The 20,000-nt window shown below is 50.0% G+C and overlaps 1 protein-coding gene across 1 annotated transcript in view; it reads right to left on the bottom strand.

Annotated features, from left to right (window-relative positions):
* Positions 1 to 251: 251 nt before the first annotated feature.
* TBX5 (T-box transcription factor 5) overlaps positions 252 to 20,000 on the bottom strand; it is a 42,810-nt gene continuing 23,061 nt past the window's right edge. Inside the window, exons 7-8 of the mRNA XM_046025948.1 lie at positions 10,101 to 10,327; positions 252 to 826 (exon numbers count right to left, since the gene is read on the bottom strand). Coding sequence (XP_045881904.1) covers positions 252 to 826; positions 10,101 to 10,327 — 802 coding nt within the window. The remainder of the gene's footprint in view (positions 827 to 10,100; positions 10,328 to 20,000) is intronic.

The following is a 20,000-nucleotide window of genomic DNA, read 5'->3' as shown; positions in this document are numbered from 1 at the left end:
GGTGGGGGCTCGGCGGTGGGGGCTCATCCTGTCCTGGTTGGTTTTGAGACGGAACAACAAAGTCACATTTTTTGAATTGTGGTTTCCAGCGGCTGATTAGATCAGCGCCCGGGGCTCTCATGGGTGAAGACTTGAACAAGAAAATGAAAACTGTCGTCCGTGGGGTTTTCTCTGCTACTGTCTCTCTCCCTCCCTCCCTCTCTCTCTCTTCTCTCTCTCTAGCCACTGTCTGCAAGGAAGCAGGTCTCGCTTTAGCTGTTCTCACTCCACTCTGGCACCATGCCAACCCCATGCACCGAGTGATACTGGTGTGGGGACAGGGTCCGTGGCACGCCGTGAGAATAGAGGAACTCGGAGGGCTGCAGGCCGCCGGGGGACGGCAGGCCAGTCTGGGGCCCACACTGCCTGACCACAGGCTGGTGGGCCACGGAGGTCTGGTGCTGGAACATCCCCTCTCCGAGCTGTGGGGAGCCGTGGTTGGCCATGCCAGCCAGCCGGGGGACCAGGGGCCCCGAGGCGAAGTGGGCCGAGAAGTGCTGGTAGGGGAGCCTGTCCATGGGCTGCACCGTGGCCACCGTGCAGCTGCTGTAGGAAGGCACGCTGGGCCACGTGTTGCAGCTGAGGTCCTCCAGGCTGGGCACCGGCTCGCTGGGGGGCGGGGCGCTGGCGTACATGCAGGCCTGCCGCTGTGCTGACTCTGTCCTGTAGGAGGCGCTCAGGCCCTGCTGCTGGGGGTAGCCAGCGCGGTAGAAGGGGTCCTCCTCGTTGGGCGACGTCTCCATGTAGGGCTTCTTGTAGGGATGGTCCGTGGTGGAACATTCTTCATCTGTGGAGACGGGAGGAAAGAGACCAGTGAGGCCGGGGCTAGAGGCGGACGTGGCCACGGGACTCAAGGACCCCTTCCCCAGGTGGGGGTGGGGGGACTAGCCCCCATTCTGATCAGTAACGGTGGAAACTTTGAGAGAAGACTTTGACCTTCCTGAGCTCGGTTTCATCTCTAGCACGAAAAGGAGGCTACAGAGGGACATGGTGACAAAGGGCTTCGAGAATACAGACTGAGCACCGAGGCCAGGGCTTGGGAGCAGACAATACCCTGTACGTAAAGATGCCTGTTCTCTTCCTTCTGCCCTGGCATGCACATTCCACGAAGGCGGGACATGGTCTGTGCTCCCCACCACGGTATCCCCCAGAATCTAGAACATACTTAGGAACTAACGTAAGAATAATAACGCCCACGATTACAGTATGAAGGCACACAAATGGCGTTTACTCTGCCCGGAGCTGTCCTAAGTGCTCTCCAGAAGCGAACCCAGGCAGCCGGCCCAGCAACCCCACGGGTGGGCTCTGCGAGGGTCCCCACTTTGCAGATCACAAAACGGAAGACCAGAGAGGTCACGCAACTTGTCCAAGGTCTGAGTTATGCAGCTGCTAAACAATGGAACAGGGCGGGGGGTGTCAGAATTCAAGTCATTGAATTAGGTAGACGTCTCTGCTCTCCAAGACCAGGCTACACAGAAGGGCACGCACTGAGTGTGCAACAGACGGAAGGACAGAGGGACAAATGCACAGATGGACGGGAGCTCGGGCGAGTCCCCAGATCCTTCCCCGATGCCTGTGTCGGCAAGTCCCGGTCAATATCTCTTAGAGCTGGTACAACTTAATGGGTCACCATTTCCTTATTGAAAAAGTCACTTCCCTTCCCCCAGACACCAGCGAGTCCCTGGCGTAGGGCCGTGGAGATCATTCCGTCTCTGAAAGAGGGTCTCCCATAACTAGTCGGGGTCACCGCCTCCTTTGGGAATGATCACAAGGGCTGGGCTCTCTCCAAAATAACACACCGAAACACAACGTTTTAAAAACCATCCGTGTGCCCAGCACAGCTTCACATGCACTTTTGGGAGCTCAGGGATCCCCTCAAATCCAGACCCCAAGTTAAGAAGTGTAGACGCATCTGGGTTTCAGTCTGGTTCTCCTACTTCCCATCCATGTGCCTGCTTCAGGCATCTGCCCTGAGACCTGCGCTCGGCATGTCTGAATCCAAGTCAATAATACTTACTTCACCGGGCCACTAAGAATTCAATAAATCAAGCCCATAAATCTCCTGATATCTGTCAACAAAAGCAGCTCTTGCTGCAAGGGAAACACCACCAGTCAGTCTCTCGGCAGACCTGATACAGAGGAACACGCCTCCAGGTGTTTCCTTCGGGGAAGCCATCTTAAGAGTTTCCAGCAAGGTGGAAACGGCCCACAGATTCATTCCTTTGCTGGAATTTTATCCCCCAGCCTGGAGATTTTTCTGTCCCCCTCTTCCAGTCTCTTTCGAATCAATACGTGGGAAGAAATCAGGTCTGTTGTTGGGGGGCGGGGTGTGAAGAAAAAGGAAACACTGGGGCACTCCTACACCTCTGTGGTGATGGTCAGTGGCCTGGGGGCCGGACGTGGGACTAACAGGAGAAGATCATCCTTATTCTGTACTGAGCTCCTGCTGAGCCAGAATTCAAGTCATCGAATTAGGTAGGAGTCTCTGCTTTTTGAGACCAGGCTACACAGAAGGGCACACACTGAGTATCTGTGTAACAGACGGAAGGACAGAGGGACAAGTGCACAGATGGACGGGAGCTCGGGCGAGTCCCCAGATCCTTCCCCGATGCCTGATCTCACAGTAATTCCTGCAGGTGGCCTGTCACAGAGGCAGAAACTGAACTCAGAGAAGTGACCTTCCCAAGGTCACGGAACTAGGAAGGAGCCTGGACTGGACCCCAAGCCAAGTCTGCCTTCCTTGCCAACGGCACCTTGCTTCCAGCTCTCTCGATTTCTCACACCGAATGCCACTCACCTAGTTCTCCAACAGAGATGTACTGAGCCGCTCCCCAGTGCCAGGTACTGCGCCCAGAGCGGCCAGTAATGAGCCAAGGTCCGGCTCAGTGCACTTGGAGGTGGGAAGGGGGGGACCCTCTCCATCCCACCCTGAGCAGTGACAAGGCAGGAGGCTGACAGGCGGTGAATAGGAGGTGGGCCTTGCGTATAAATCTTCGCCCCCCAGTGAGTCCTTTGGTTTTGCACCAGATTTTAAAACAGCTCCCGAACTCAAGTAGGAGAGCTTGGGTTTGGCTTCCGCCAAATCCTCCCCTGGGCATCACGCCCGGAGTGACACCCACAGGTGGGTGAAAACTCTGCCCCCATGTAAACCCATCCAGGCTGGGACTGTACCCACCTCCCAGCGAGCGTGTTTATTTTCAGCGAGACTCTTCTGGGACACATCTGGGCCCCATAGGACGCCCAAACATTTGTCCAGAATAAAAGCCAAAAATGCGGCCTCTCTTCCAGATGTGTGAAGATAGCAGATGAGCTGGTGGTCACTTTTTCCACCTTTCAACGGGACATTTGTCTTTGGTGTCCTGAAGACGTTGCTACGCTCGACTTGTTCTGTCCTCCCCACCTCCTCCCTCAGTCACCTCGTGCTTCCGTGCTTCCTTCCAACCCATCCAACCCCCCCCACAACACCCCCCCACACCCCGGATCCATAAATCTGAATGTTTCCATTGTTGCTAGAATCATAACCTTTGGGTTTTCCATTTAACCAGGGCGTTTCCCCTTTTCAATAATCAAGAGTACAGCTGCAGGGTACCCTTGGCAAGAGAAAAAAAAACAAGGCAAATGAACCATTCCCGAGTTTCTGATCCCCTTCCAGATTTGTTACAAGCAGAAAAAAAGGAAGAATAATATGAAAAAGGCCGGAGCACATTTTGGAAAATCGTAAAATTACACATTCCAGTCTTTAATAACCCAAAGATCTGATGCAGAGTCCTAAGAAAAGCAAAAGTCTGGCTTATTCATGAAAGCGGGTCTCGAGCGTTCTCAAATTCCTCTTGGACCTCATCACGTTATAAAGAAATTCCAAAGCATGGATCCAAATTTCAGGTCGGTGGTGATCAATGGTTGGGATGGAATCCCTGTGTTTGTTTTGGTCACAGTTTTGGTTTCTTTCTCTTTACTGGGAGCCCGATAACCGGACAACAGCAAAGCCCTCTTTCCCAGCCGAGTTGTGTTTGCTTTCCACGGTCGGGGAACGGGTAGTCAAGTATCAAGTCTTCCATGAGACGGGCCCACAGTTCAGTCTCAAAAATGTGTGTAGTAAGAGCCGTCCATTACATTCCACCTGTCCTGAACCCAACTGAGTCTGTTGAATACCAGGAAAGCTCTTCCTGATTCTGAGCACCGCACAGCGCTGGGAAATATCCTAGCCACTTGCATTTTTCTAGTGGTTTCTGATTCTGGATAAATGGCTTCAATGATAAATCCAGAGCAAAGATTTTAGGGCCTGTCTCTGATTCTCCCTGGCTATGTGGCCTTGGGCAGATCACTGCACCATATCCCGATCTTAGTTCTGACTATGTAGGGGGATAATGCTTTAATTTCTTGCAGGAATGGAAATGATAAGTGTGCAAATCTTATCTGTCCGAATAATAGGGGTCTTCTCTCTGTTCCCTCTTAGAAGATCGGACCAAAAAAAAAAAAAAAATCGGACAGATGGCTCTGGGGATTGTCCAATGCTTGAAGGTGCCTGGGGAGATCCCAGAGCAGGAAAACTCACAAGGCTGCTTTTATATTGCTCATCCCACTAAGCAAATATTGTCACTATTCCCAAATGGGTCATTTCGCTTGCCGACCTGGTTCATTCGGATAAAAGATCCTGTTGAACTACCGTTCCTTGGTTGGATGACCTTTGGCAAAGTCAGATGTGGAACTATGATTCGGGCCTTCTGGGTCACAGCACAGCGTTCTTTTTGACGGACAGTCTAGCCTTTCGGCTTTCATGAAACTTACTGTGTCCAGAAAAGAGGAAAAGATGGTAACTTTGACCTGATGGGTGAATGAATGGTTAGATGGATGGATGGATGGATGGATGGACAGAAGGATGGATGGAGGGTGTGTGTATCTCTGTAGTGTTAGATTTTAGCTCAAAGTTGGACAGACTGAATCAGTATCGTGAGGAGATCCTGAATTGGGAATCAAAAGACTCGGGTCCCACTCTCACTGAACCACCAACTGAAAATCATGGCATTTACTTATTTCCTTATTATCTGTATCCTCAATGAGAATACAAATTTTGGGAGAGCAGGAACCTTCGCCCCCTTGCTGTCCCTTTATCCCATGTACTTGGGACAGTGCCCAGGACAAAGGAAATGCTCAACCAATATTTATTCCACGAAGGCATCCCAGATCTGCCACTCACCAGCCACATGACCTTGGGAAGCCAATCCAACGTCTCGTTCCCCCCGTTATACGCCCTGCAAAATGGGGATGGAAGACACCCCCGCCCCCGCTCAGGGGCTGGAATGAGGATCCAGTGAAGAAAACAATGTGAAATTGCTCTAAAAAGCACCCAGCACTGACAAAACGCACCCCACAGAATCCCCTTCCTCTCCCACTCCCCTGACTTCCTTTTGAATGGCCAGGGCAGTCGATGGCTTTGTTCAAATCTTTATTTGGGTTGCCTCTGGATTTCTAAGGTTGGGGGCGTGTGGGGCGGTTATCAGGGTGGGAGGAGGAAAGAAAGACAGATGAGGGCTCTCCCAGGGCCCGGGGTCCTGGATCTGATTGAGTGGCATTGATAAAAGACCTTCCCGGCTCTTTGGGTTCCCTCCATCGGGAGAGAGAGTTTGGAGACAGCCGGGCCCAAACACGAGAAGCCCTCCGGCTTGCCTGGCCCTTTGACATTTCACTGGGCCTGCCTCCTGGGCTCGTTGGAAAGGAGACAGACAATGAGGGGAAGTCAGATAGTGGGGCAGGCAGGGGCCCAAGGGGGGGGCGGGGGGAGGGGGAAGCCACCCATGGAGCCATCACTTCACGGGAATCCCAAACTGGAAGGAAACCTTGCTGATTCTTTATCACCTCACAATGGAGGCTGATGATGAATTGCTTTTTGTCGTCTCTGAGGCACGCCGGACAGACAGAGCTCGGCTGGAATGTTCCCTGTCCCTGGGAGCGCCCTTTTGGGGTGGAGGGAGGTGGGAAGAGTCTGGTGGCGAGGTGAAAGGGTTCCTGCACGGTGCACACTCCAGGCAACCTGAATGCACGGACCGTGGCTTGAACCTGGGGCAGGACCATTCGGGACAAATCAGTCAGTCCTTCTGAACCTCAGTTTCTGCCTCTGTGGAAAGGGGCCAGCCTTCACCTTGTTCCGGGCAATGGGTCCCGGGGACGGATTGTACCCACACCTCCAGCTCCTGGCACCGCATCCAGGGCTGAATGCCATCATTTCCCGCCTCGCAGCCTGCGACAGCCTCTCAGCAGAGCTCTGGAGCCCATCCTCGTCCCCCCTACCCCCAACACGCACCACCCCCCCAGCACAGCAAAATGCCTGCTTCAAAACAGAAACCTCATCATGCCCCTCACAGGTCGAAACCCCTCCGAGGGCTGCCTGTTGGTGTTAGGATAAAATCTAACTGGGTGGCTCCGTTGTTTGACTCCCTGATTCTTGGTTTTGGCTCAGGTCATGATCTCAGGGTCCTGGGATCGAGCCCCGCATCGGGCTCCCTGCTCAGCATGGCATCTGCTGGTCCTTTTCCCTCTGCTCCTCCCCAGCTCATGCGTACTTTCTCTCTCTCTCTCTCATTAATAAATAATCTTTTTTTTTTTTATCTAAAGTCCTTAAAATGGCTTACAAGGGCTAGCAGCGTGCTGGTTCCTGCCTTTCTCTGTAGCTCATCTGCTCCCCTTCCCTTCATTGCGTTCCAGCCACACTGGCCCTGTGTCTGCTCCCCAGTGGGGCGCTGGCTCCCCATCTTCTCAGGGGCTGCACCCATACCCTTCTCTCTGCCTGGATCCCTGGCCATCTCCCCTCTTTTTCCATCCAGCTCCCACTCTGCAGATCCTGGCTTAAATCCCCCGATCCCCCGTTCCTACCTCCCACCCCTGCACCATATGCATCATCGGCTCATTCCCTATCTCCTCCATACCATCAGATCACCCTTGTAATCAAGCAGTCGCATCACAATATGTAATTACACATCTGACCCGCCTGCCACCATGAGCTTCCGAAGGGCAGAGCGGTGGCCGGATAATGTGCGCTGGGCACTTCTGGGTCGGACACTGCTTCGGGGGCTTAGACCCCCTCATTCCGTCTCATCATGACCCTATGGGGGAGATGCTACTGAGATCCTCATTTTACAGCAAAGAGAACTGAGGCCGAGAACGCGAGCTGTTTGCCCGTGGCCACATTTCTGGAAAGCACCAGCTGCCAGAATGTCCCGCGCCAGACCGGCCACCAAGTCCGGTTTCCCCAGTGGCCACCTCAAGCTGACCCTGAGCTCACCTGAGGATCCTGCCATCAGAAGAGTTCATCCCCTAAACCCACCTCACACCGCCCTCTAGGAGAACACCTTTGCGAGGATGCTGCTGTAAATGTTGAGTCTTAAAAAGCACCTGGATGCTTTTTAACTTCTTCCTTCCCTTCTTTTGGGCTGGCATGAATTTAACTGACGGAACTCCCTAATTCAAACCTGGTGAGCTCTTAAGCAGTACTTTTGACTCAGTCTCCAGACCGATCTCTAGTGAAATATGGCGTTTTTGGGATTATGGCTGATAAGCAAAGGTAATGAGAACCGTCTACAATGGGACTCGGAGCTCAGGCAGAGCCTGCAGACCAGGCATGGGTTCAAATTCTACCTTCGGGAACCAACAGCATGTGATTTTTGCCTTTCTGATCCTCAGTTTCCCTCTTTGTAAAGTGGGTGAATAATAACACCTACTCAGTAGTGTTGTCGAAAGGCCAGGGCACAGAACCTAGGCAGGGCTTCCCTTCAATGGGACATAGACCAGAAACTTCATGCGGGTACCTGTGCCCCAGGGGACATCCTTAACCCCTGCTCCTGCCTGAAGAGGCGGGCATGTTTGCAGGTCTCTGGTCTCCAGCCCAGGCAGCAGTGGACACGCTGGGAGCTGAGTCAGGGGGCCTGTGGAGGTGATAATATTGTTCAGAACTTCAAGATCCAAGAAGCTTGGACAAGCTTCAGGTGAGGTCTGGAAACTCTGCCTCACCCAGGTCAGCTCCCCAGTCCCAGACTTGAACCAAGGACAGCCCTTTCCTCCTTCAAAATGGGAGATCAGTAAATGTCAAATAGTCAGACTGTGTTACTTTCCTCAAGTAACCTCAGCTCAGAGAAGACTGCCGAAGGATCTGTGTCCATCAGTTCTTGTGAGCTGAGTTAGAAGATGAAGAAAAAGAGGAAGAAGGAGAACGAGGAGGAAGAAGAGGGGGAGGAAGGGGAAGAGGAGGGTGAGGAGGAAAAGGAGGGGTGAAGGGAGGGGAGGAGAAGAGGAGGGAGAGGAGGGGGAGGAAGGGGAAGAGGAGGGTGAGGAGGGAAAGGAGGGGTGAAGGGAGGGGAGGAGAAGAGGAGGGAGAGGAAGAAGTAGTCGTTGTCTCAGACACTGGGCACAGGACTTCTAAAGGCATCGAGCTGGCCACGGAGGCTGGGAAGTACGACAGACCACTCTTAAAGACTAAGAATTGGGCCTGCCGGAGCAAACCAGTAACTGCTTACTGGGTCAACCCTGTGCTAACTACGGCAAGCACACTTTCATGACATCTTCACACCACGCCTAAGGCACAGGTCCAATCATGGACCAAATCTACAGATTAGAAAAAAAAAAAAAAAAAGGGGCGCCTGGGTGGCTCAGTGGTTTAAGCTGCTGCCTTCGGCTCGGGTCATGATCTCGGGGTCCTGGGATCGAGTCCCGCGTCGGGCTCTCTGCTTGGCGGGGAGCCTGCTTCCTCCTCTCTCTCTCTCTCTCTCTGCCTGCCTCTCTCCCTACTTGTGATCTCTATCTGTCAAATAAATAAATAAAATCTTAAAAAAAAAAAAAAAGAAAAAAAAAGGCTTAGAGTAGTTAAGGAATTTGCCCCATTCATAAAAATCTGTAAATGGCAAAGGTGGGATTCATCCCCATTGTACATGGTCCCCACCACGCCCCATATCTGCTTTCTCAAAACTTCACTCAGAAACAGCCCTCTCTTCCTCTGTGGATGCTCTTCCTGGAGCCGTACCTGCCCCTCTCACAATCAGACCTGACAAACGCTGGACGCTTGCTGGGTATCAGGTGCTCTCAGGAACTCAAGCACTGTTGACAAGGTGGGAAACCGAGGCACAGAGAGGCCAGGACGACTGGCTGAGGTCACCCAAGAAGCTGGTGGCAGAGTTGAGACCTGAGTCTGTGTTGTCGAGCCCTGTCACCCACGCTGTCCTCCCTGTGCTGGTCTGCTGTTCACACAAGCGACCATTCTATCAAGCTGAACTCAACTGCACCTGCTTCGACTCTGGCTCAAAAAATGTGCCACCAGAAATTTCCTTTGGTGTTACAGCCCTCGACTCGATGACTTAGGAAAAGCACCCATATCTCATTTGGCAAAGAAGACAATGAAGGATCTCCAATGGAATTTAAACCAGACTTAAAGACAAAATGCAAGAGAGAGAAGATCAGCTGGGATTTTCTTTTCCTTTTTTTTTTCTTTCTTTGATTTTAATTTTGATCTGGAAAGGAGAGAAGAGTTCAGAATCCCCCACCTAAGAGAAACCCTAGCACATAAACAAAAGCACATCCAACAACAAGAAGGCTCCCTGCAGCCTGGCTTATAATACACCCAGAAATGTGAGAATCAGCCACCTTGCCCACTCATGGGAATGGACACAAACTCTGCTTTCTCTTCAGCAGCTAAAATAAAGCACGAGGCCCCTCTACGTTCATGAAAAGATCATCTACAACATATTCTCGAGCTTTAGAACGCAAGTTGCAAAACACAGACTAATATCAACTGTTAAAAGTAGAAACAACTATTTTTATGTGTCTCTGCACACATGCACGCATGTGTATATGTGTGAATACATTAAACAGGACTAAATGGTTCAAAAAAGTTTTCCCCAAGGAAGGGGCCAGAACTGAAGGAGACATGTCAAAGGAAGATCTTTACTTTTACTGAACAGTTTGAATTTCTTACAATTTCCATGTATTTTTATATTGCTTACATTTTTCAAATATATAAGTGTACTTTTTTTCCCTGAGGAAAGGAAGGAAACACAGAAAAGGGTCGTCACACTCACCTTTCCTCTTGGTGCAATGGTAAATCTGACCATGCTCCTGGGGCAGTGGGTATGGGTTGGGCGGGGGCAGGAGGTCCTGGGAGGGGCCAGACACACCATTCTCGCACTGGTACTGGGACCCCAAGTTGGATGAGGCAGAGAGAGCTCGAGGCTCACTGCTGAAAGGACTGTGGTTGGAGGCTACTTTTTGTCTTACTGTGCTCCTGGGAACCACGGGATATTCTTTACTGAAAGAGAGAAAATGGGAAATAACATTGATCAGTGCCCTGATAGAGATCCTCCCCACTAGTGGAACCAAAGAGTCAAAGAATCCACAAGAAATGCATCACAGAATAAGAAACAAAGTAGTCTTTGATGAGCACCGTGATCCAATTACACCCGAGTGCACCAAATGTGACAGACACACATATTCACGCACTTATTTTTCATGCCTTATACCTTAGGCAAGTAGGCTTATGAACAGTTCTATGTGTATGCCGAAAATCAAATGAGCATCTCCCACGAGGAACCCCTCTTTACATGGCATTTTGAAATACTTCAACCTAAGGTATATGTCTTTGAATTCCCTAATTCAAAAGCTAGAAGAGCTGAGTAGTCACTTAGACTGAACTTCTGGGTTTCCATCTTTAAAACAGGGCTGAGGTCTTTGTCTAACCTTAGCGAAGATGTCACTGACCACCTAGGATACTCAGGTATGATCCCCTGTTACCCTAATCTGGGGAGCTTGCTGCCTGTGCCTTCGAACTTCCTTTTACCCGGCTGTATTTGTCACCACAGACATAATATTTAACTCCTCCTCCATGCCTTGGTTTTCCCATCTGTGCAACAGGGCTAGTACAAACCCCCAGTTCAAAGCTTTGCTGAGAGAAGAAATGAATTAATAATGTGTGAAAGACCAAACACAGCAAGTGCTCCACAAATGGCAAGTGTCCTCATTATGCCACTGTTTTGAGAGAGTAGGGCCAGAGAGGAAGAGAGGGTGAGAGAGGAAGGAAGGGAGAAGGAAGAGCAAGGACAAAGGAAACAGCACAGAGCATGGGATCTAAGATTAGGCAGATCAAGATTACGTCCCATCTCTATCACTTATAGACTGTGTGCCCTTCGGAGCCTCAGTGGTCTGAGCAGGTAAACCAAGCAGAATAAAATCCAGTCACATCCTATGAATAACATCCTCCCAAGGGCTCAAAATGTGGTTGCTCACCCTCTTAGGAGACACCACCCACACATCCTTCCATTCAGCTTTCAGGCCAGTATTCCCACTCTCTTCCTCATGAGGGCTAGGGGTCTGCAACAGAAACCTCCCCGGGAAGGAGGGAGGGGTGTTCAGCAGCTCAGAACCCCCACTGAAAGCCAGGTGGGTGGGAAGGTCAGAGTGGGAGTCTGCAGAGGACCTGGGAGGAGGAGTGGCTCCAAGACCAAAGGGAGAACCAAGAGAAGCTTTTGCGCACACACCTAAGAGAAGAATGGTCTGGCCTAGAACACGCGCATATCCAGGCAGGGGAGGAGGCTGCTAATGAGGAAATGGTGGGCAGGAGAATCACAGTTACATGGTGCAGGCAGTCGGAGGGGTGACCCAGCTCCTTTCTGGAAGGCAACAGGATAGCAGCCCTTTTCTTAAAAACACACAATCCAATTACTACACATTTTCCTAAGAAGTTGTCCAAGTCAGGGGCACCTGGGGGGCTCAGTCAGTGAAGTGTCTGCCTTCAGCTCGGGTCACGATCCCAGGGTCCTGGGATCGAGCCCCACATCGGGCTCCTGCTCAGTGAGGAGCCTGCTTCTTCCTCTCCCTCTGCTCCTCTCCCACTCTTGCGCTCTCGTTCTCTCTCTCTCTCACTCTTGCTCTATCTCAAAAAAAAAAAAATCTTAAAAATAAAAAAAAAGTTGTCCAAGTCTGTGTGCAAAGACAGCACTCTCTCTGCAGCACTGTCTATAATAGGGAAAAAACAAGAAACAGCCTAAACGTCTTCATGAATGAATGGTTGTCAACTCTGACAGTGTGGAGAATGGAATATTATACAGGGTTGAAAAAGAATCTGAAGGCTGTCCGTACAGGGATGCAGAAAGCCATGCAAGATGAACCAAGGCAGGAGGACACAGAACAGTGTCTAACTTATGAAAATTACCAGGGCTCCCCTCAGGAACTGGGGATATGGGAAAACTTTAAGGGCACTTACGATTTTGTGCAAAGCGGAGCCCTGTTTGGATGAAAAGCAAAACAGAGATGAAGATGAAAATACTGGATGCCTGGGTGGTTCAGTTGGTTAAGCTACTGCCTTCGGCTTAGGTCATGATCCTGGAGTCCTTAGGTCATGTCCTTGGTTCATGATCCCGGAGTCCCGGGATCAAGTCTCGCATTGGGTTCCCAGCTCCATGGGGAGTCTGCTTCTCCCTCTGACGTTCTCCCCTCTCATGTTCTCTCTCTCAAATAAATAAATAGATAAAATCTTAAAAAAAAAAAAAGAGGAAGCTATTCAAAGCCCTCCCCATACTTCTCCCAAGAAGACTACTTGCAGGTGGGGGGAGGAGAACAGGACTTGAATCTGATCCCAAGTCACCTGGAAATGCAGAGAAGCTGCTACTTCCAGGAAATGCCCAGTCTTCATAAAACACCCCAGAAATGAGTCCTCTACCCACCACCTACACCTGAAGCTGTAGCACACCCAGCCCAACGTTCTCACTAACCCAGTGAGCTCAGATAAAGCAGGTCGCCTCGCTAAGCCTTTGTTTTCCCATCTGTGAAATGAGGAAAATGCTGAGATGATGCGGAGAAACCGCAGCCTTCTACCCTGAGCACCCCCCAATACCTTCCTATCCCTGAAGAAACCACTGGACCCTGATTTCTATTCACATAGTTAAGAATCTGGATGTAGTGGAAAGAAGGAAGGTGCTGGATTCGGGAAGACATATGTTCTCTAAAAGATCCGCCATCTAATGCTGTGTGGCCTTGGATGAGGCACTCAACCTCTCTGAGCCTGACAAGATGTTGAAAAGATCCCACCAGATGCCCTAGAAAATACCTGGCACTTGGCAGAAACTTCTGTCACACCTTCACAAAAATGACTCAGGCTTTCAGCCCACAGAATTTCTCAGGGGGAAGCAGTCCCATAAGCCTGTCTCCTTGACTTAGGAGGCCTTTACTCAGGGGAAAACTTAAGGGTCTAAATTTGGATTTTTAAAATGACGTCTTTATTTTCACTAATCTTGAACTGAAATTGAGCATTCCTTTCTCTTACAAATGTAGGCAACAAGCCATGGCTGTATTAGCAGTGGTAGCGACTGTCATCAACAGAAACGAAACAATTTCATTTCCACCCAGCTGCTGTACATGCCTCAAGATACCATTTGTGCTTATCACGGCTTCAAAATTACGGTCTTAGATCCCGTTATTTAAGGCACGTAGAAAGCACGCGTAACTCCACACCGCCGTCGAAGAACATTTTGATGACTACGTTTCAGGATCACTGGTTTGCTTTTGGCCATCTATACATTTAATAGGATGCCTTTCATCATATTATTCTGAGACGGGTGGCCCACAAGGTCCACCGGACCACCAGAGAGGCCCGTGGCACCAAACCACCTAAGAACGTCTCCCTAGAAGAAATAACGTATCAGCAAATCCCCAACTTAGTTGTGACTTTTGCCATAAACCTACTTTTTTATGCCTTAAAAGTCCTCCTGAATGGGGTGCCTGCGTGGCTCAGTGGGTTAAAGCCTCTGCCTTCGGCTCAGGTCATGATCTCAGGGTCCTGGGATCGAGCCCCGTATTGGGCTCTCTGCTCGGCAGGGAGCCTGCTTCCTCCTCTCTCTCTGCCTGCCTCTCTGCCTACTTGGGATCTTTGTCTGTCAAATAAATAAATAAAATCTTAAAAAAAAAAAACAAAACAAAACTTAGGCCGTTCTTTAAAAAAAAAAAAAAAAAAAAGTCCTCCTGAAATCAGGTCAGGTACCAAGAACACGACTTCTAACATGGCATGAGGGCTGCTTCATTGGCCCTTTCCATCCTTTCTGAGACCCTATGAAGTAGGTTTTGTCCCCACATTCCGGGATGAGGCCACCAAGGCCTTGGGAGGTCAAGCAGCTCGCCCGTGGTCCCAGAGCTAGAAAGAGACACAATCAGGATTCTAACCGCTCCTCCTAGACAGGCTCCTGATGATTTTTTTCCATTTCGAGGATGCAAATAGACCTTTAGAGGAGCAGGGGGTTCAGGGCCCATGATTCCTCTCCTGCTTCTCCCACCCCTCGGGGGGTGGGTGGCACAACCATCTCCAGCCCGGCCCCGGACTCTGTTTGTCATGCGAAAGCACATCCGAGTAGCCAAGGAGGGCACACGAGTGTCTGCCAAGTTTCCATGAGGCTACAGGGCCCTCACGACACCCAGGGGTCCCCCCGCCGAGCTTTCCCGTGGCATGTACCACCTCTGAACCAAAGCTGGAACCATCCTGAGCAGCCACACTACTCCAAATCTCCCCCTGGGGCCAGAAGTCTGAAAGGAATGAAGTTCGCTTTACAGACCTCTCTTTGCGGCTCCAGCTACGTAATGGAAAAAAAAAAAAAAAAAAGAAGAAGAAGAAAAGAAGAAGGAGGAGGAAAATTATAATAATAATAAAACATTATAAAAGTTGTCAAATCTCTCTGGCAATTCCATTTCGGTCTGCTTAGTTCCAGGACTAAGCTGCCGGAGCTCCAACAGGAAAGGGGAAATCTCTTTTAGTTTTATATTCTTAATGGGGACGGTTATTATTATTTTTTTTAATTAAAGAAAACAACTCACCCCCCACCACAGGAAAAAAAAAAATTGGCCAAGGGATTTTACAAGAGAATGTATCAATGGACTCTGCGGAATTCTCCCTTCCAGCGCTGCCAAATTGCAAAATTACTCTCTGGAAAGGCCAAATCCTGCTTTTGATTAGTAACACTCACAGAAGTGGGAAAGCCATATTATCCCAATAACCACTCGTCCCTCGCAGCTTGTTTTTCCCCAGGGTGCTTGCAACACCCACTGTCAATCAGGAGCACGTCCCCAGGTCCCTCGGACAGGTGTCAAAATGGGTGCGTGCAAGGGTGAAGCATGTTCTCCACCAGCATGGGGTTACAGAGGCAGAGGGAGGGAAACACGGCAATCACATGGGCTGTGGGCATCTTCCAGGCTCCCCAGCCCGAGGCACAAGACCCGTGGCCGTGCGAGCCTCTGTCGACCGTCCTTGCGAAGACAGAATCTGGCCCTGCAGCTCGCGAGCATCGGCGAGGAATCCAGGGCACAAAGGAAGCAAAAGAAAAGTGGAGAAGCTCCTGAGTGTCTGGGAAGAGAGGCGGCAACAGAGAGCTCTTTTCTCAGCCTAATTCTCATCCTTGTCCTCCACCTCCAGCTCCTTCTCAGTCTTGTTCCCTGGTGCTTTCTTAACGCTCCAGCCGCTCTACTGGTCGACTCACATGCGTTCCTTCCGGGCAACAAGCCCCTTCGTTGGTAGATTAGCGACACATTAGAGGTAAAGACGTTGAGGCTCAGAGAGGCTAAGCACCTGGCCCCAGATAGCACAGCTAAGAAAAGGATAAAGCCGAGCTTGGCCTTGGTCAGCGCTGTTCCCAAGTTCTTGCCAGCGAACTTCTACTCGATCATAGGAACAGCGCCTTCATACCAACCAGACACACAGAGCAACAGAACCACCCTCTTCTGTAAGGCCGCCTGCTGCTGGCGGCAGGACACGGACTGCATGGGCAACGTCAAGGGCTACTGGTCAATCTGTCCGTCCTACCATCTGAGCCACCTTTAGGATACCAGGATGTCCAAAGCCACCGCTGCTGTCTCTGCCGTTGGCCGCATCCCCGCCAATGCTAGCCAGGGCCCCCAGCACCTCGGCTCTGCCCCGGGTGTCGCAACCTGCAGACTAGCTTCTCCCCGGCTCGGGCCCCCTCTCACGTTCTGTTCCACGTGAGCGAGTGCAGTGAATGACGCCATTGTCGCCGGGTCTGGGTTGTAAAACATTACAAGGGAACACTGAGATCCACGGCCAAACTGCCCGCCGCCAGCTAACCCAGCTAACGAACGCCCCCAAGAACGTTTTCCACCGCCGCCAACTGAATCGGTCTTTTCACGGGAGCAGGTGGCAGGGGCGCCGGGGTGCTGGGGTTGGGGGCGCGGGGCAGGGGGTCGGCAGCTAGCTCATGTGCGGGCAGCCTCTCTCAAACGGCTGGCTGGAGGGAGCGGCGTGCCGGGGCAGGGCTGGGACTGCAGGATCCCCGTCCTCCCGGAGCGAGTTCCTCCTCTGGCTAGTACCCTGATCTGCGACTAAAATTCAGAAAGGGGCCCCATCATCCCACAAGAGCGCACACGACTAACTTTCTAATTCGCTCGGGGGACGCTGTTCTGATCTCACGTGCGGGGACGCCTGGGCAGGACTGAGCTCGGGGCAGATCCTCATCACTGCCTCTTTCACATCTACAGCACTTTACGGTCGCTCTAGGACTCAGTTCCCACCAGCCCGCAAAGCTGGAGAAGGACGTGGTGAGAACGGGGCGCACAGAGAAGCCGCACACCTTTCCCCGCGCTGATCCCACCAGGGCAGTAGGATTCGAGGAGCACCAAAAAATTCCAGAATGCCTCCCTCTCCAGCTTTGAGCAACCCCCCACTTACGGCAATTTTGGTCCAAGAGCCCGGGCTCCCTTATTAAATCTCTAGGTAATTTACCATCTGGGTGGCTGTGTGGAGTGGGGGGTTTGAAGTCAGGCTGTGTGGATGTGCCTCACTTCGGTACCTGGCATCAAACCTGGCCACGGAGGAGCCGGCTAGGTTCCACCTTTCTCTGAGCCTCAGTCTTCTGTCTGTAAAATGGGAATGATAAGACTCACTGCCTCCCGGGATTGTAAAACAATACGATGCGTGGAAAGGCTTAGTATATATATTGGGACACACAGCTCAGTATACACCAGCTTACAGATCGCCCAGGATCCTATTCAGAAGCAGAAGTTCTTACATCGCAAGGTCTCTGGATGGCCTATGAACCCCCTTTCCCCTCCCAAAATATTAGATAGTTAGAACTTGCCGATTTTTCTAGGGAGAAGTCCATACTCCTATCACCTAATAAAGCTTTGAGCAACACGACAGGGGCAGCTCCAGAATCACGGAGAAAGCCCTGGGTCATTGCACGGACCACGGATGAGGTCAGCCTCGGCCTCAGTATCTCCACTCACAGAATGGGAATCACGAGGCCCACGTCTCACGTCCTTGTCGTGAGCCCCCAGAGCAAGAACTACGACGGGAAACTACAGACAGGAACTCAACATTTTGGTTATGTCTCCTAAAAGTAGCAGTTTTAACAACTGTAACCATGCCTCTGTATTAGTAGTTTCTTTTTTGTTTGTTTGTTTTCATGATTTTGGAAGGAGGATGGGAAGGTGGAGAGGACTTTCCGAGGTTTGGCTGGGGTCTTTCTGGAAGCCAGAAGACTGAAAGTGTCCAGATTAACAGACCTTTCTTGAATTGCTTCCTATACCGAAGGGGATGGTCTTGAGACCTTGGTTCTGATGAGGGTTATCCCCTGGGGGCTCCTCGGTCACACAGAAGAAAATCAAGCAGCTCCTGGTGACCTTCAGTTCAAATCACGACCTTGGCAAAGTCACCCCAAAGCAACCACCCCTGCAGGAATGCTAAGCGGCCCGCATGCTAACGTAAAAATTGGTCTTTCCCCCTAAAAACAGGCACAGACATCTATGAGGGAGGGGGTCTTCAGGACAAAGCTTCTAATGTGAGCACATTACTGGGACGGGGTAGCTGAGATACCAGGCCGAGGGTAGAGACGGGTAGAGAGACGCGAGTGGGTTTCAAGCTTGGCTGTAGAGAGCATTCATGCGGGGGATTCAAGAACCAAATGCTGACTCCTGTGAAATCTGTAGAAGGGGTTAAGCGTACAAGTGTTCTGATGAGCCCGGAGCAACATCTGGAAGTGTTGGATCCTAATACGTACCCCTGAACCTAATGTAACACTATATGTTAACTATACTTCAATTTTAAAAAAAGGTTCTGCAAAGAAAAAAAAATACTGGGGCACCTGGGTGGCTCAGTCAGTTAAGCATCTGCCTTGGGCTCAGGTCATGATCCCAGGGTCCTGGGACTGAGACCCGCATCAGGCTCCTTGTTCAGTGGGGAGCCTGCGTCCTCCTTCTGCCCCCCCACCCTGCTTGTGTTCCCTCTCTTGCTGTATCTCTCTGTCAAACAAATAAGTAAAAATAAATAATAATAATAATAATAATAATATATGGTATCATAATATTCATAAAATATTTATAAATATTATAAAATATTTATTAAAATATAAAAATAATAGAGAATATAAAATAATAAATAATAAAATAAAATAATAAAAGATACATTTTTATAATATTTATAAAATATTTATAAATATTTATAGATATTTTTATATATGTTACATATTATATATAATACATAAATAGTTATAAAATATATTATGTAAATATATATTTATAAAATATACGTAAATATACACATACTTATAAAATATTTATAAATATTTATAAAAATATAAAATATAGAATGTAAAGATAATAATAATAATAAATAAAACCTTGAAAAAAATAAATCTCCCCAGGAGAAAGAGGACTCACTGCAAGAGTTCATTTACACAAAATTCTGAACAGACAAAACTAACTTACAGTCAAAAGGAAAAAGGTTGAAACACGGATTGCTCTGGTGGGGTCTGGAGGCAGGAATTAACTGGGGTGGGGCACGAGGGAAATGTCTGGGGTGAGGGAATGTTCTATATTATGACAGGGGCTTGGATTTCATAGGAATGTGCATTTGTTAAAAAGTGAACAGTGTACTTAAGAGTTGTGCATTTCACCGTATGTAATTTCACCTAAAACGGAGATTTGTGAGCAAAAACTGAATCTTCGTTAATGATACGCCTGCAGAAGTACAGAGGAGTGGAATGTACTCATGTCTGCCACTCAGTATGAAAAATAAGATAGATTCGAGTATGTCTGGTTGGATGGACGGACAAATGGATCGATGGGTCAGTGTTTGGATGGATGGATGGTGGATGGATGGGTGGGTGGGTGGGTGGATGGATGGATGGATAGATGGATGGTGGATGGATGGGTGGGTGGGTGGATGGATGGATGGTAGATGGATGGATGGTGGATGGATGATAAGGCAAATATACAGCAAAATATTAACTACAGAACCTAAGCAGTGGGTATGTGGGTGTTCACTGTACAATTCTTCCATGTTTTCTACAGGTCTTCCATTTTCATAATAAAACCCTGGGGGAGCACTCTAGGTGCTTCTCATATTCAGCCAGAGTTGAGCACTTAGAGCCAATGGTTATTTTTTTATAAAACAGCCCAGCACATGGGATCTATTTCCAGATATGTTTCACGCATTTACCTGAATGCCCTTGCTCATTCTGCAGAGCCAAGGGACTACCCAGGTGCAAGCAGGGGACCCCCTCCATCAGAAAACCTGTCAAAGGGTAGTTTCTGAGCCCTCCCTAGAGCCACCAATTCAGAACCTCTGAGAATGAAACCCAGAAATCTGCTTTTCTTAACAAGCTCCCCCTGACCCCAGGTAATTTCAATGTCTGCCAAAGTCTGAGAAACACTGCTTAAAGGTGAATGAGTGATTTGCCCACTGACACGGTCCCTGAAGAGCAGGTATGCTGGGCAGCGGGTGGGGGAGGGGAGGGCGGGGACAGTGTTGCAGACGAATGGGGGTCAGTGGGGGGGGGGGTTGGGGCAGAGGATGGCGGGTGGGTGGGAGGGCTGTTCTGAGCCTCCACATCCTCAACAGACAACCTCGAGCCAAGGTGGGACCCCTTGGGACAAACCTCAATTTTGTAACCTAGGCTGGCTCAGCTTCCCAAACACAACCCCCTCTTGTTTTC

The sequence above is a fragment of the Meles meles genome, chromosome 12 (genome assembly GCF_922984935.1).
Source record: "Meles meles chromosome 12, mMelMel3.1 paternal haplotype, whole genome shotgun sequence".
NCBI classification, from domain to species: domain Eukaryota; kingdom Metazoa; phylum Chordata; class Mammalia; order Carnivora; family Mustelidae; genus Meles; species Meles meles.
This window is presented reverse-complemented; position numbering and strand designations above follow the sequence as displayed.